General features: G+C 33.3%; 3 protein-coding genes and 1 non-coding gene across 4 annotated transcripts; 1 reads left to right on the forward strand and 3 right to left on the reverse strand.

The window, feature by feature from the left end:
* Positions 1-2,902: 2,902 nt before the first annotated feature.
* Positions 2,903-4,553, forward strand: LOC103832978 (transcription factor MYB32). Its single transcript, XM_009109115.3, has 2 exons — positions 2,903-3,661; positions 3,875-4,553. The coding sequence occupies exons 1-2, from the start codon at positions 3,399-3,401 to the stop codon at positions 4,473-4,475; spliced, it is 864 nt and encodes a 287-aa protein (XP_009107363.1). The 5' UTR covers positions 2,903-3,398; the 3' UTR covers positions 4,476-4,553.
* A 974-nt stretch (positions 4,554-5,527) lies between these two features.
* TRNAT-AGU lies at positions 5,528-5,601 on the reverse strand. The gene has a single exon. It is a non-coding gene; the product is annotated as a tRNA-Thr (tRNA).
* Positions 5,602-6,084: 483 nt separating this feature from the next.
* Positions 6,085-7,109, reverse strand: LOC103833075 (actin-depolymerizing factor 9). Its single transcript, XM_009109202.3, has 3 exons — positions 6,953-7,109; positions 6,594-6,856; positions 6,085-6,487 (listed from the first exon to the last, which is right to left on the reverse strand). The coding sequence occupies exons 1-3, from the start codon at positions 6,965-6,967 to the stop codon at positions 6,337-6,339; spliced, it is 429 nt and encodes a 142-aa protein (XP_009107450.1). The 5' UTR covers positions 6,968-7,109; the 3' UTR covers positions 6,085-6,336.
* Positions 7,110-10,078: 2,969 nt separating this feature from the next.
* LOC103833231 (peptidyl-prolyl cis-trans isomerase CYP21-1) lies at positions 10,079-12,099 on the reverse strand. Its single transcript, XM_009109348.3, has 7 exons — positions 11,792-12,099; positions 11,231-11,312; positions 11,079-11,126; positions 10,959-10,982; positions 10,695-10,877; positions 10,545-10,620; positions 10,079-10,469 (listed from the first exon to the last, which is right to left on the reverse strand). The coding sequence occupies exons 1-7, from the start codon at positions 11,888-11,890 to the stop codon at positions 10,307-10,309; spliced, it is 675 nt and encodes a 224-aa protein (XP_009107596.1). The 5' UTR covers positions 11,891-12,099; the 3' UTR covers positions 10,079-10,306.
* Between the last annotated feature and the right edge of the window lie 4,378 nt (positions 12,100-16,477).

Below are 16,477 nucleotides of genomic sequence, written 5' to 3' on the forward strand. Positions count from 1 at the left end.
TCGATGGTTTTGTGATTCATGGCTGTGTTACTGTTCATTGCAACTTGTTACACTTAAATGATGATGATGATAACAACATTTGTGGGATATCTACTAAAAGATCGGTAGATACCTACAAAGTGGGGCATAACCTGAAACTGGACCTAACATAACGTGTTAGGTTTTGTTAGGTAGGAAGCTTCTTTAAAACCTTTTCTTTGTTTTTTGTATTTTCATTAGAAACGGTAAAGAAATAATGTTGGTTGACAGTCACCCACTAGATTGTCTCGGAATGGTATCTAATGGACGTAAAGCGTTTATTTTCTGCGTCATCAAACTAGCTTTATTCCAAAAAGAAATTTCTATTATAAATTATGTTCTTACGTAAAAGAATTGTTTCTATGGAATGTGAAGATTTGTAACCTAACAGTAACATGCCTATAATTTTTTTATAAAATAACTAATTTACTGAAAGATAGTTAGGAAAATATATGTTAGATATTGCACTCTGTATTGGTGCCTATTGTAGGTGTGTACACATTTTGAAAGTTACAAAGAAAAATGTAATGTACATTTATTTTAAGATATGTTTGGTGTGTGGACAACAAATCACATGTATACTCTATCCAAATTCTTTATTGTTAAAAATTAAATACTCCATTGTGTCGGTAGCAGTTCAGAGTAAATGTAGACCATGAGATCTACCAAACTCTTTAAGATTGTCTTTCAGGTATCCAACAAACTCTTACCAACAAAGCTACTTTCCTTTTCTATAAAACATTACTCCAAACATTTTTTTGCCAACACTCCAAACAGTTTTAAAAACCAAACCAAAATTATTATTGATATGTTTTATTGATACTTATTACAAAAATATGGCTATTTAAAAAATTGTCAAGCATGTTTGTTCATATTTTAAAAATGATTTGGATTACCAGAATCGAAAATACACGACTAATTTTGGAAGCCAGTGACAATAGTCAGCTGTTTAATCTCTTAAGTTAAACTTTCAAGAAATCACTAGGTCAACCGTCAACCCGTGTTGGTTTCTTCTTATATTGTAAACCTGGTTTACACACTACCGTATGCCCGTATGCAGTGCTTAACTATATAGAAAATTTGTAAAATTAAGAAGGCACTGTCTTTTAATATTTTACCTTGTGGGGAGAAAAAGAATGTTCACAAGTATTCAAAAATAGTAGTATGAAAAAATATTATATCAGACTATTTGATGTAGAGTTTCAATCCAATGATTTATTCATGATAGGCTTGTGAAAAGCTTTTGTCAAGAAACCATGTTTATTGGTACCTTTCAAAAAAAAACATGCTTTTCTAGAATTAGGTGGACGTTACAATTTTAGGAAAGCTGGAGTTAATGACGAGAAAAATGGTTAAAGGGATTTGTGTTTGGTAGTTGGGAAAGTAAAAAGGTGCGTGTTAGGGCAAATCATTAAAGGAAGAAACCAAGAAAGCAGGTAGAAATCCACTCTCTATACTTTTTTCATAACATTGGGAGTGATTGGTTGGGTTTTATCTCCCTACTTTAGCTTTATTTATTTTTAAATTACTAAATTTTACCAATTATGTTGTAGCTTTACTTTTTAAAATTAAAGTCTACATCAAGTTTTTATTTAGTTTTACCAATCATGCTTTAGTTTTATTTTTTATGCTACAGCAAAAAAATAAAGCAAAACTTTTTCTTATGTATTTTAGGCAAAAATGCTACATCATTTTTTTATAGGCTGTAGAATCTGTAAAATAAAAAAAAAATATCTATAATATCAAAATAAATTATATAATCATAATAAAAACTTTTATAAATATTTTAATTTTGAATTTGAGTGTTTTTTAATTATTAACATATTTAAATAATATAAATATTATTTACATATCACATTTTAAATTACGATAAATTTTGATAATTTATAAAAAAATATTAATATAAATTATTTTAATTCATATAAAATAATAATTTTATATATACAACACATATTTTATATATTTTAATTTAAAATATCTACAACCTATAACTTACAGCTACAACAAATTTAACTACAACAAAAGTCTCTGCAGAAAAAGTCTACAGTAACAACTTTACAGTAACAACTTTACAGCTACAACCAATTTATCTACAGCTAAACATCTACAGCTAAATTTTTAAAACCACAGTCGAACCAATCATCACCATTGATTCAAACTACACAGTGAGGCTTCACCTTCCACACTAATTTTCTTTTGACATTTTTAGATATCATCTTTGGTTTTTGTTTGTTCTTTTTTTCTTCCAAATATTCACGAAGACAAGATTTTCCAGAAGCTGTACTTTACGGCCTGTACATTATAACTCCTGAACCGGTGCTAGTCACTAGTAAATATAGTTGTTTATAAGATTTTACCTATGTGATTGTTTGATGATTGATCACATTACTTGGGTTAAAAACTAAATGGAACTTTGATAATGATATGTAGATATTATAACTAATTCAGATTCCACAAAACGATCTGAGTAATGCTTTAAAACATTACTAACATGTTTTTCTTTCATTTTTGAGAATGCTACTAACTAACATCTTTAAAACTATTGATTGATCTGTTAGAAAAAACTATTGATTTGAATATTCTACTTTGGATGCTACTGCAACCTACTTACCAAACTCAGAATGACAACTATTATCTTCTCATTATTGTAACATATATGCCCATGATTCGATGCAGTGTGAAACCATCATGCTTTGTCCCAAACAAATCCTTTTAAATTATTAGTTTTATCATCAAATATGTTTTCGTTCTTGCAATACCTTTCTGAAAATGTCTTGCACAATATCACCTTGTTTTGTGAGTTATCATAAATTACGCTTAATGTTAGACCGTATCAAGTGGTAAATTTGTGGTAGTGTCTAGTGGTAAAATCCTCATGAACTATGTAACACCGTAAACATTTTCTGAGTCAAAACACTATAATACGTATGTGTGGTGGCATGCAAGTTCTCATAAACAATATACAAAACTCTAGGAATAAAAGGCATGTTGCCATTCAGACTCGAACGTGTCTATACGTTATATAATATGGTTTCACACACCTACTCGGCTAAGTACAGTTGGACTCGATTTGAAAACGCTTTATCGCGTATTCTCATTGAGATTTTGAAGCAGAATCGTCTGAATATTGGCAGTTTAATAGTTTCGATCCAAATAAATAAATAAAAAACAAATAATACTACAAATTTAACTTTTATTTAAATTGATCATAAACGGAGCCCACTAGCCACTACTTCAAACGTGTCTTACCAACTCTCTTCTAGAAACATTTTAGGCTTTGCTCACCTTCCTCCAACCTCTCTCTATCTCTCTTGAACATCATCTCTCCATATAACCCTAGCTAGTTTCATCATCACAAGAACCAGAAGAAGAAGAAGAAGATGGGGAGGTCTCCTTGCTGCGAGAAGGACCACACGAACAAAGGAGCTTGGACTAAAGAAGAAGACGATAAGCTCGTCTCTTACATCAAATCTCACGGCGAAGGCTGTTGGCGCTCTCTTCCAAGATCCGCCGGTCTTCTCCGCTGCGGCAAAAGCTGCCGTCTTCGGTGGATTAACTATCTCCGTCCTGATCTCAAGAGGGGTAACTTCACCCTCGAAGAAGATGATCTCATCATCAAACTCCATAGCCTCCTTGGAAACAAGTGAGAATCTTCACAAAACCCTTCAACAAACAAGATCCTCTGTTTTAAAAATACTCTGTTTCTTACGCTCTGTTTTAAGAATACTCTGTCTCGTATGCTCTGTTTTAGACTTTAGTCATACTCTGTTTCTTATGCTCAGTTTTAGTGATACTCTGTTTCTTATGCTCTGTTTTAGTCATACACTGTTTCTTATGCTCTGTTTTTCCACCTCAGATGGTCTCTTATCGCGACGAGATTACCGGGAAGAACAGATAACGAGATCAAGAACTACTGGAATACACACGTAAAGAGGAAGCTTTTGAGAGGAGGGATTGATCCCATGACTCATAGGCCGATCAACGAAGCCAAAGCTCCTCGTGATTCGTCTGAGAGTAGAGAGACAGAGGACTCGCTTGTGAAGTTTCTATCTTTCAGTCGTCAACTGGAGAAAAAGAAAAGTTTTGGGGATGAGAAAAATGATCAGAAAGGACTGATATGCAAAAAAGAGAGAGTTGAGTATTCTCTTGTTGAAGAAAAGTGCTTAGATTTGAATCTTGAGCTTAGAATCAGCCCACCATGGCAAGACCAACAGCACCATGATGAGACCAAACTTTGGTTTGGGAGAGAGAAGTACAAGTGCACTGCATGCCGTTTTGGGTTGGGAAACGGCAAGGAGTGTAGCTGCGATAATGTTAAATGTCAAGTCGAGGACAGTAGTAGCAGCAGCAGCTATTCTTCAAGCGATATTAGTAGTAGCGTTATTGGTTGTTATGACTTCTTGGGTTTAAAGTTAAACACTAGCGTTTTGGATTTTAGTACTTCGGGAATGAACTGAAAATGTAATGAAAAATATCAAGACATTTATTGAAAGCTGTGATATTAACAATTTGAACATATTGTTGTGTTTGTCTAATTTCAAAATTCCACTCATATTCCTATCATAGCTACTATGGAACTAAAAAATAAATAAAACTTTGGCCTTAATAAAATACAAATTTTACATGGTTCATAAATTCAACAATAAGTATTAATACCATAGTTGTTAGTATTTATATACCATATATTTTCTTTTTTTTTGCTAAGAATATACCATAGAATTCATGCTAGTCTAGTATGACATGTGAATATAACTGAACTCGTTTGGAGTAACTAGGAACAACGTAAAGCCAAACCCATGCTTGACAAATGTCTTTGGTTATTCCCAAGAGATTTGACATTTCAAGGAAGTAGATAAGCTATGTATGGATGAGAGGTAGTGAGAACGACTGAAAGGGATTTACTATTACTAGTGCATGTTTCTATTCATTGTTTCGTTAATTTCATCATTCTAATATCAATACAACGCATACAATATGCGTGTCAGCGTGTGTTGGTACAATGTCTTTATCAAATTAAAGTGTTTTTTTTTTCACTCGACTTACAAAAGTATAATTTAACAAGAGTTTCACTATCAGTCTATCACCATATTTCCAAAAACAATACTACTAATATAATATTATCTAAGACATTATTAGTAGAAATATATGGTGCCGATTTTTTCGATGATATTTCAACGTTAAAGTAATTAAACAGTGGTCACACAAAAGAAAAGGTAGAGATGAGAGATCAAATGACAGAACTGTGATTTAGTAGTTTGTATTATACGTATGATTCTAAAATTAAGATATGTCATATATTATAAGATAAATGATTCTGAGGAATGTGAGAAATACCTAAGAGATGAAACGATATCTATAGAGATTGAAAGAACGACAAATGCTCTCGTTTTTGTAAGAATATAAAGTTATAAACTGATGGAGGGCATGAAACGGTGAATTACGTTTTTGTTACGTTTTGGTTTTCTCCAGTCAAAAGTAATAAAAAATAAAAAAGAGAGTACATGATAAATGCTCTCGTTGAGAGTCGAACTCAAGACCTCCCGCTTACTAAACGGGTGCTCTAACCAACTGAGCTACGAGAGCTTTTGCGTTATTTGAAAATATGATGGTTTGATATTATCTACAAGATAATAAGGCATTGATAAACTTTTGGTTGAGTTGGGTTTTGGTAAAGATTGGGTCGAGACCCAAGAAAATAATTTTTATAACATACGCAACTTTGTAGGCCTTCCAATTCTTGTAAATTCATTAATTATCCCTTAACAAATATTAAAAGATCCATTAGGCGATTTGCATCATGTGATGTGTGTGTTTTACAGATAAGATTATGCAAATTGAGTAAATTCAGCTGTTTCAAATCCATAAAACTCAATTCCTAATCCAGCTACAACACTAGGCCCAGTTGGAAAATTTTGTAAATATAACATCCCAAGCAATATATTATTGAATGCAAATTCTACCAACTAGTCCACAAACACACACCATCACCTAATGGTTAATAATGCTTATCTCATACGTTTCTATGCCTTGTGTATATTTCAACCCTTTTCTTCATATCTGATAGACTGATACAATATTAAGCTTTAATTTATTAGCATTAGCGACAGCAGAGACATTAATAACATTCGACATTTGGCCTACCAAACAACAACAGAAACAGTAATAGATGATAACTTTTGTCAACAAAAGGAAAGAAAGGAAAGTCTCACATACCAAGTCAAGCACTAAAGAACAATAACTAACATTAATAGATAATTAACGTCTGTTAATGATCACGTCACTAACAATGTAACCCCGGTTAAACGGAATGTAAATATTTTATTTGGTCCGGTCCTGGATTTTGTCGAATCCCATCTCGGTTGGGTCGGTGGCTTGAAGCTCATAGTGAATGCCTTCCAACACCCTCCTCAGTCCGCTCTTTGACGTCGCGTACATCATCTTCTCCCTTATCCTCGACGCCTCCGGAGACCTGTATATTCCCACAAAACCGATGTATTATGGACCGGTTTGGTTATGATTTAAAAGTGGATGATGAGGATAAAACAGTTTGCTCAAACACTTGAAACACGACTTACCAGGTGATGAAGAAGAGCTTGCTCATGCGGCAGTTATCGACGGTGACGTAGTCGAAATCAAACACCGCGTAGCGACAGTCGTCCTCCGGTAAGGAAGCGGCGAGATCATGATAGGTCTCGCCGGCAGCACCGACCTTGTCCACGGCGACTTTCTTGGATTTCTCCTCGATCTTGAAAACGATGTATCGGTGCACTTTCTTCCACTTCATCTCCATGAATGATCTCTTGCAGTCCTCCAACATCCACATCCCGTTCGTCGAAGCCTACACCAAATGGTTATAAACTTTCAAAAATGATAAACAAATAATAAATAATTGTTGAAATTGTGATATAGACTATATAGTAATATTTGGTTTTACCGTCTTCAAAGCCATAGTCAGTGTTGCTGAGCTAAGTTAGTGCCTTCTTCTTCTTTCGTTGATGTTTTTGGTGTAGAGAGAAAGTGTGTTGAGGAGAGTGTAGGGTGGAGACTTATATAAGTAAATGGTTAGGTAAATGCCACGAAATTTCTCTAATTATTACGAAATTACCACCCCTGCGACTGGCACTTTGATATAATGTTTTTACAGAGTTATTTGATGTATTTATTAGAATATTCAGGTTTTTTTTTCTTTCAAGTTTAGCTGTTTACAGCCTTTTTTATGAATACTTATAATTACGAACACCCATGTATAGTTCTTTTTATTTCACTAAAAATAACAATGGTTGTAATTAACGTACTACTACTAATTATTTCTTTTAAATTTGAATGTGTGAGTTTGTTTACCAAAGCAACTAATCAATGCTAGTTAATGTTAGCCAATGGCTAATGAGAAAATCAACTTGGGATGGAAACTTATCATTCCATATTTACAGATAATTGGGATATTCGCCTATTAAAAATTAAAAGACATATTAAGTGTTTTTTTCTTTTATCTTTTTCTTCATTGCCAAAATTTACGGTTTCAACTTTCATTAGCTAGCTGTGTTTTCCCGTGCGTGTACCAACGCATTTTAATACTACTAATTGATCTGTTTTCTTCGCGATTATCTAAACATAGAGTAAAATAATTATTATATCTGCTATGACTACTTTATTTCTAAATAGTGTAATTCATCTTATATAGAAATAATATATTAATAGAAACAAAATCAAAGTTGCGTGTAAAGTTGTAAAACATCACTTATACATCATTGAAATATATTAACCACAGCAAAATATAACCACACTGACACTATAGCAAGTTTAAAGCAAAAAATACAACTAAACCATTGCGTTATTCTTATGAAAAATATAACCACACTGACACTATAGAATGTAAAGCAAGTGGTAAACAAAAAAAAATTAAGCAAAGCATAAATTATTTACATCTATTAACAAGGAGGATGATTAAATTAGAACTGAACATTGAGAATATAAGTGAAGGAGCGAAAGAAGAAAGACGCGGGGAATCGAGAGAAGCTGGTCCCAAATAATACGTCTGGATCCGATGCCTACATCCTTCATTGGTCTCTTCAATTTTGTGTTACTCAAAAGCGCAAGCGACCCTTTGCGTGGAAGCTAAGGAATGAGACACGAGATAATATATATAAATATATATTGAATAACGAAACTTCATGTAGGAAGACAGTAACAAAACTGTTTGAAAAAACTTACATATATTTTTTGGGTTGGACAACAGAATATGAAGCAATAATAAGAAACTTCAACTTGAGTTCCAGCAATACAATGGAACTCAAGTCTCTGCTCTTTTTTAACTGAAACGTCTAGGTTTTACTGAAACGTCTAGGTTTTATCCACTAGATGATGACGTTCAGATATGAATAAAAATATGAAGAAGTATTCATATGGAGGTTCCTGAATATTCATCTAAAAGTCAGCGTATGTAGATAACCCAATTTTAACCATGATCAACTTTTCATGCAACTCGGGTTACAAGTTAATTGGCCTGATTCACCCTGTTTTCAATTGAATAATCATATAATATTTTGGTGTCGGTAAATAAAAGGTTCACAGAATAATAACCTAAAGATACGGTGATGGCCACACTACACAATTCCAAGAAGAATTTTTGCAGTCCCGAAGTTTATAGTCTTACGATGAATTATTGTCCATAGCATGTATGCTATAAGTCGAGCAATTCACACCATTAATTGTATCATGCCATACGTACATGTGCATACGGTTTTCTAGATAATGCATGAATTTAGATACAGTTATATAGATGGAGTATGTATATATATGATTATTATACATAGACATGAGTTTGCATGGACCCCTACCTGTTATTATTCGGGTGCAATAATATAAGAAGCCAAAACACTAACATCTGAAGTTATGGACGCATAAGCTCGACAATACTAACACTTTCATGCTCATTTTTGTTCTGTACCGACATAGATTCAACCTAATTCGATCTCTCTGGATCAGGGTATCTCGTTTGATTTAAGAAGTATTTAATCAACTTCTGAAATAAATATGATTTTATCATTATTTCAATGGTTTCAAACGCAGGTTTATGAACACAAGTATACCAAACCTAAAGGAAATTCTCTTTCTGATTGCGTTCATGAATCATGATTAAAAAAATGAAAATACTCAACGTTGTACTTTCTTTTCGCAGAAAAAGACCCTATAGTAACGCGTAAGTGTAAAAGCAAACAAACACTGAAGATCCAAATCATCAAAAGCTATTAAAACAATCACACACGCATTGAGAGGACATAACCATGTCTCTACAGATGTGTGGATAACAATAGCCCATACATGAGGTTTTGATGAGGTGTACGCAAGTAGATAATAGCATTTCATGTGTTTATGATTTTAATTGATCAGTGTCTCCTTTGTAGTTTGTTATTTGGAGGTTTTGTTTGTAACATTTGGTGGCTTGTCTTCTAAAGTAATTCAGTAGTTAGGCTTTGACTTGTTGCTCAATACTTGTGTGGTCTTTTCTTCTTTGGAATTATCTATTTCACCATACCATCCTTTCATTTTTGTAGTTTTTTTTCAATATTGTTATTTGATAACTAGAAAATAGTAACTTTAGAAATTGTGAAATATTAGGTACTGATTTGAGTGTTAGAGGTTGAAATTAAGTGTATGTAACTAGCGACAACATCTGAGGTTGTAGTCTTTCCCAACCCAAAAAGCTGAGTTTAATTAATTTAACAAGCTGAAAATGTTTTTCAGTAATTAATTAATTATCATGTCTACCATAATTCAGCTCATCACAATTAGTACTCCCTCTGTTTTACTAAGACATGTTTAAAAAAAAATGTTTCATAAAAATAGAAATTTTCTGTTTTCTATAAAAAATATGTAAACTTCATACGTTATTGAATTACTATTGGTTAAAAATTATTTAAACTTAAAAATTAAAAAAAACGATACATTTATTATAATGATTTGATATATTTTTTAATGTGTGAAAACACTAGAAAATCTATCTTTATGAAATTCAGTATCAGATATCTACATAATAGTAGACCGAACTAAAAATCATATATATATATATATATAAATAATAAAGTCTACTGAAATATATGAGAAAAAAAACTGAAGTGAAGAAGAGCTACAGAAGCGTCCAGCTTTAAAACACTAACTACATTGGCATTGTATTCATAATTCAGATCATCACATCTGCAAAACTATAAATAAAAAGAGAGAGAGAGGATCTCATAGGAACAGAGCCAAGATTTTGCTGAGATGAGATGTGTAAGCTTTTATGTTTTTGTCATCTTTCTTCATCCCATTTGTCTTTAGGGATCTCTCCAGAATCAGCAATCACAACTTTCTTCCTTGGTTTCCCACTGTAAGTACCGGCTCCACCTTCAATGGCGAACACATTGTCCATCCCTTGTATCACCTTACCAAACACCACATGTTCCCCTTCCAACCTGTGCACACACACATTTCACATATGGATATACCAAACTCTACACTGAAAAATCATTAATGAAACTAGAGTGTACCAGCTAGCCTTAACAGTAGTGATAAAGAACTGTGAGCCGTTAGAATCAGGTCCTGTATTAGCCATCGCTACAACACCTACAAATAACAAAATTTTGATAAACTACAAGGATACATAAAAACTCACTTTCATAAGTTGAGTATAAGCGCACCTGCATGTGAATGCTTGATCTTGAAATTTTCGTCAGGAAAGGTACCACCATAGATTGACTCACTGCCTTTGCCATCACCATGGATGATGTCTCCTCCTTGGATTACGAATCCTGATATTATCCTATGAAACGGTGTTCCTTTGTAGTGTAGTGGCTTCCCGCTTGAACTTTTCCCCTTCTCTCCTACGTTAGCGTTTTAAATCCATTTTAATCAGAAACTGAAGCACCCAATCTGAGATTAAACACAATCATTTAAGTACAAACCTGTGCATAATGCCCTGAAGTTTTCTGCAAAAAATAAACAAAGAGTTGTACCATCAGAAACTGTTTAAACAGTTTTAACAGAATCCTGAAGTTTGCAGTCAAGATGATGAAGACACATACCTACAGTTTTGGGAACAGCAGTGCCGTATAGTCCAATAACGATCCTGCCTGTAACATATAGAGCGGAATCAACAAACTATGAAGGAAGCATTTAGCAAAGAAGAGATAACTTGTGTTTCTTTCCTTATGTCAACTATATCAGTTCTTTTTACCTAAGCGTTGGCCATCGATATCAACATCGAGAAACACTCTGTGTGTGATTTCAAAATCCTGGATTACTTGCTTCTCCTCCTCCTTATAAGCAATCAAGCGAGAAAGCAAGTCATATGTAAGATTAGTTAAGCTGGAAAACTCAATCATGATTCTATCATAGAATAGTAGAAACTAAGAAGAAGAAAAAACTAGCTAGCAGTAGCATCCACACATTCGAACTCATTGACTAACTTCCTTACAACTTAGACAAGCAGAACCAACTTATGTGTACCAACTTATGTTTTACCTATCCCACGAAAGATCAAAAGGATCAGGCTAGGCTTTAACTACTAACACTAAGAAACTAACAACAAAATGTATAGGGCACACTAATAAGCCTCACTCGCAGCAAACTCACTTACACATTTCAATGTGCTTAACCAACACAAGAAAGCAACTTCACAAAAGGGTTTCAGAGAATCAGATCTCTCATAATAATCTTTCAATATTTCCGAATAGTCGAAAGAGCATTCAAACAGATCCAACATTACAGTTTGAGAAAGAACATGGAAAAATCGTACCTTGCCGGTGTTGAAGAGCGCGAAGATGAGGAAGATCGTTAGGGCGACGAGGAGAAGAAGGCACCTGGGCTGTAACAAAAACGAGATCTCTCTCCGCATCTTTCTTCTTTCTTCTTTAAGGATTCATCTCACACAGAGCTCGATCTCACACCCTCTGAATCAAGATTGCCGAAGAAAAGTCAGAAACTTTCACTCTTCTAAGATCTCTCTCGACGTTCTACGCTATCGAATTGTGTAATCTTCGCGGCAATCAAAGTTTACAGACAGAGTCCAAATCGATCTCAATTCCAAGTGTGTTCTGTTTCTTCGTCGAAGATGGGTTTTGTCTTTTTTTGTTTGTGATATGCTAATGGGCCTGAATAGCGACTAACGGGCCAGTATTATTTTACTCAAACCAAATGGGCCTTTTATTTCAATATCATCTGCACTATATTGGTAGTAATCAATTTGAAAATAAACCATTGGACCAGTATTCTTTGCAACTAGCCGATTGAAAAGACATCTAAAAGTTTTCGTATAACCAGCCCTTTCATTTAGTAGTACTCAGCTTGATATTTATTGTTGATCCTATTTGGCTGGCTCATTCATCTATGAAGAGACACAATAGATCTGTCTATTTGTTTCTTTCTATCATCTATAATCTATGGTTCAAACGTAACTTAATGGACACGTCACATCCACCGTAGCTGGTAGGTTGTGAGATATTTTCATTATCATTAATTATGGTGTTTCATAACTCACTGTCACTAAAACCAAATCTTGGTATATGCTATTTTTCTTGTTAGCGTGTACTTAACTTACCACTTTTTTTTTAATATTTTAGCTTACTAATGCATTTTTCTAATCTTTTTTCTCTTTGATTAACTGTTTTCTAATCTTTTATGCCTAGGAATATGTTATGTGAATGAAAACAAGATTTTTCACCATGTGTGGTTTTACATATTAGTGTTATATTATTAACTGTCGCAAAAAAGGTTAAGAGAACATCCAAAATTACTAAACCACTCGATTTAGATAGATAGAAACAAATTCAATTATCGTCTCCATGCCCCACAAACTGGTAAAGAAAATAATTGAAGAGTTATTTAATATTTATTTATAGACATATCACCCCACGTTTAATTAAAGCTACAATTATATTTTGTTGTTCTGCTAGTACTTGCTATTTCTCAACCGTTGGATCCACTTTATAAATAAAATGCTTATTATTTTATGGAGTCGTCGTTTAGGAATCCGACAACGTTCAGTGTTTCCGAATATTTTCGAAAATATCTTTTGTGATAAGCAAATTGTGATAACCTTGCCCACAAATCAGATCACATTTTTGACTAAGTTATACTAATTGTGGCAGCTGTGATAACCTCGCCTACAATAATAATAATTCACTGATAGAGACATTTCCCTATCACTCACTTCCTGTCCGAGTTCCCGAATCGGTCCCATCGATATTCACTACCATTATCATAAACGTACAAACGGTAATCAAATGCGAATAAGCTTTCAAACATAGCATGAGATCTTTTGTTGAACATTTTTGTACACGCCGATGGTAAGCTTTTGTTATATTCTATTTGGCACAACCTCAAACTGATCTTAAAGCTACACATGTACTGCTTTGTATGGTGAGTAAATGATGATAAATTTAACCAAGCGGAAATCATCAACTGAGGCTCTTCCGTTTCGGAGCTCCGTCAAATCTTCTCATATATCACCGTGAGTGCCTGGTTGATTTTAACATCCTATTCCATACGGAAATCGAGTAACATTAACACCCTATTCTAATGATAAATGACAACGGATTTTCTAAAATGTTAAGTTAGAAGGAAATGGTGTAAATCAAAGAGTCATTATTACATTATTATTGTGTTTGAGGCTGAGAATTGAGGGTTTAGGATAACATGATAGCATCGTTCTATATCACATAATTATTACATTATTTTGTGTTTCCAGCTCCACTTTCATACAGTTCCGTTTTCATCCACCAAAGCCATCAGCTATACTACGAGTGATAATAGAAAACAAAGCTCTCATATCCAGTTTACAAAAAAAAAAAAAATCGCATATCGAAACCAAAACGAATTTCAATATAAAAAGAATATTATAAATAAAATTAACTATGTAAATATGGTTCTTTTAATCTAAATGGAACTGAACCGGAATCCACGTTAAACCAATATTAACGTACAAAATAGTGTGTATATATAATTTAGGTTTTTTAACCATTGTATATAATTAATTAAGCTTTGCTCCAAAATTTAGTAATAACTTTAATGATATTTTTGTTTTGAAAAATTTAGATTGCGTGAAAGGAACTCTCATGACTAAGTTTATAGAGATTCAATAACCACACTCTACACGTTAAGCAGTTTATGGTAGTTGTATAAAGAAGATAATGACTGCGTTCACTTATCAAGGAGGAAGTATCTTGTGGAAAATGTTAACTGAGTTCCTTCCCAAATCACATCAATAGTTTGACATAATATACTACAGGAACAACAAGATATACTATATTAAACGAGCGACGAAGCTATAATGCAAGAGCTTACAAACACATTGGGTTATCCGTGGAGCAGTCGAAGAACAGAGAAAAAAGAAACAGAACACTCATCTAAATCTGTACCCAATCCAAAGCTTGAGAAAACATCTTGATGTAAAGTAGTAAATTCAAGTGGCTACCTTACTTAGTCGACAAATACAGTTGTCACAACCGACTGTATATTTTATCAAGTTTTAATGTGGTAGTATTGTAGCCTAAATAAATAGTGCATATGAAACTTATAAACCCGCTAAATAACTAAAACATCGTTATCAGAACAAGAGACTTATGCGCAAAATTATCAGTGTTGCATAATTCCGTACGTACATAAAAAGAAGGAAATACAAGGCTTGGCGATATGAAACGTTAGAGTTGTACACGACATGCTTTCATCCAAATTAAAAGTTGTAATACCTTTTTGGTAAATTGAGGAAGCCAGCCCAAAATACATATTTGTTGTGTGAACTGGAGATATCATCAGTAGCAATAATATTAATAGTGTTGTGCAGCTTGATTCTAGTCATTTTGTTTGGTGGAAGATATAGATGACCCATAAACCCGCGAAATCGAATGGCGATAAACGACCTTTTAAAGAAAAAAAAAACTATCTTAATAAATCGGATCGAGCCAAGTTAAACCAAAGCAAATTAAATTGAATTTTATTGAGTTGATTTGTTTTAATGCTAAGTATTCAGCGGCATGTTTTCTGATTTTTCTTACACTAGGTGGAAATGGCCAAATGCGGAATAGGCGTCGAGGCGAATTGATTTTTCTGTTATTTATTTACAAATTGTTTTATTTTCTCATATAAGGCTATGCATGTTTTTCTAACACACGATACAAATATGTTATAAATAGATACATATATTTGTATTTTATAACATATTTGTATTTGGACGTACCTATGACTAAGACTTTCTAACATTTTTATGAAAATAGCCATGTACCATTTACAGCATATAGACACATGTAAAGTTCAAAAAAGTAATATCATAGTGATTATCATTCTTTTTTCTTAATGTGATATTAGGGTCAGAAATAAGTTACATGTAATACTACAATACGACCATTTCATTGATGACATATTAAACACCGCCTGAACCCTATTAGATATTATATGTATGTCTTTAAAAAAAATTGGTGAGTGCATTGGAATTGTTTATGGTTAGGCACTTGTCAGTATCAGTCCCGAGATACAACGGAGACATATGTCAGACTTTAAAAAATAAAAAATGTTTTCACTCTTTTCAAATAAAATAAAATTATTAGTTTATAATGTACAAATAATTTCATACGTCCATATCTCAGTTAAGTATTATAGATTGGCAAAAAAATGACCAACAAATAATTATGAAAGTAAAATAAATCAGTATGTTATCCGAATGAAAAATAGATAAAACGAAACCAGACTGGAAGCTTCTAGTCAGGGGCGTCCCTGAGATGCTGGGGGCCTAAAACAATTTAGTAAGAGTTTTATAAAAAAACTTTTTTTACAAATTTAGAGGCCCCTTCTTATGTAAAATTTTTAAAAAAATTTGGGGGCCCTAAGCCGGTGTTTCAGTCCGCTATGCCCAGGACCGCCCCTGCTTCTAGTCCCACTTATTGATTTCCGAACTCCAGTTCCAGATCTGAATATCCACTCGATACGATATATTTATGCATTGTGATGTCATGTGTCGTACACCTGTTTACGACTTTATTCTCTGCCTAGTTTTGTATCTTTTTAACTCCACTTTATTAGCAGTTAAAAGCTGTGTCGCCGACTTGCCGCAATAGTAATTACTCCGATGAATAAAGCGGTAGTTATAACTATAATGACTCACGACTTTCATTTAGCATTTCCAACATTCTGCAAAATCAATCACCAAAAAGAAAAGAAAACTGTGTCGGTTCACCAGTTTCCAGTTCAATATACACACTGCATATTCCTCTTTTTTATTCTATGATTCCCTAATGGTACCAAACAGAACTTTTAATACGAGAGATATCTAAAGTCCATGACTCTCTCACATGCCAGCATTACCATATAATCAAAACAAAACATAAAAACTTTATTACATAAATCATTTTATTTTGAAATGGTCAATATTAAACGAAAACAACTGCAGCTTTACAGAGGCTTTTGATTAGTTAAAGACTGAATAAACACA

The sequence above is a fragment of the Brassica rapa genome, chromosome A01, assembly GCF_000309985.2.
Source record: "Brassica rapa cultivar Chiifu-401-42 chromosome A01, CAAS_Brap_v3.01, whole genome shotgun sequence".
Lineage (NCBI taxonomy): Eukaryota > Viridiplantae > Streptophyta > Magnoliopsida > Brassicales > Brassicaceae > Brassica > Brassica rapa.

Bases quoted from the DNA above. Each gene is read 5' to 3' on its own strand.
- LOC103832978 (XM_009109115.3), top strand. From the start codon at position 3,399: ATGGGGAGGTCTCCTTGCTGCGAGAAGGACCACACGAACAAAGGAGCT. The intron at 3,662-3,874 runs GTGAGAATCTTC...TTTCCACCTCAG, and splicing joins CATAGCCTCCTTGGAAACAA to ATGGTCTCTTATCGCGACGA.
- LOC103833075 (XM_009109202.3), bottom strand. The intron at 6,488-6,593 runs GTAAGTCGTGTT...GGGAATATACAG, and splicing joins AAGCTCTTCTTCATCACCTG to GTCTCCGGAGGCGTCGAGGA.
- LOC103833231 (XM_009109348.3), bottom strand. From the start codon at position 11,890: ATGCGGAGAGAGATCTCGTTTTTGTTACAGCCCAGGTGCCTTCTTCTC. The intron at 10,983-11,078 runs GTATGTGTCTTC...TATTTTTTGCAG, and splicing joins TGCTGTTCCCAAAACTGTAG to AAAACTTCAGGGCATTATGC. The intron at 10,470-10,544 runs GTACACTCTAGT...GTGTGTGCACAG, and splicing joins ACTACTGTTAAGGCTAGCTG to GTTGGAAGGGGAACATGTGG.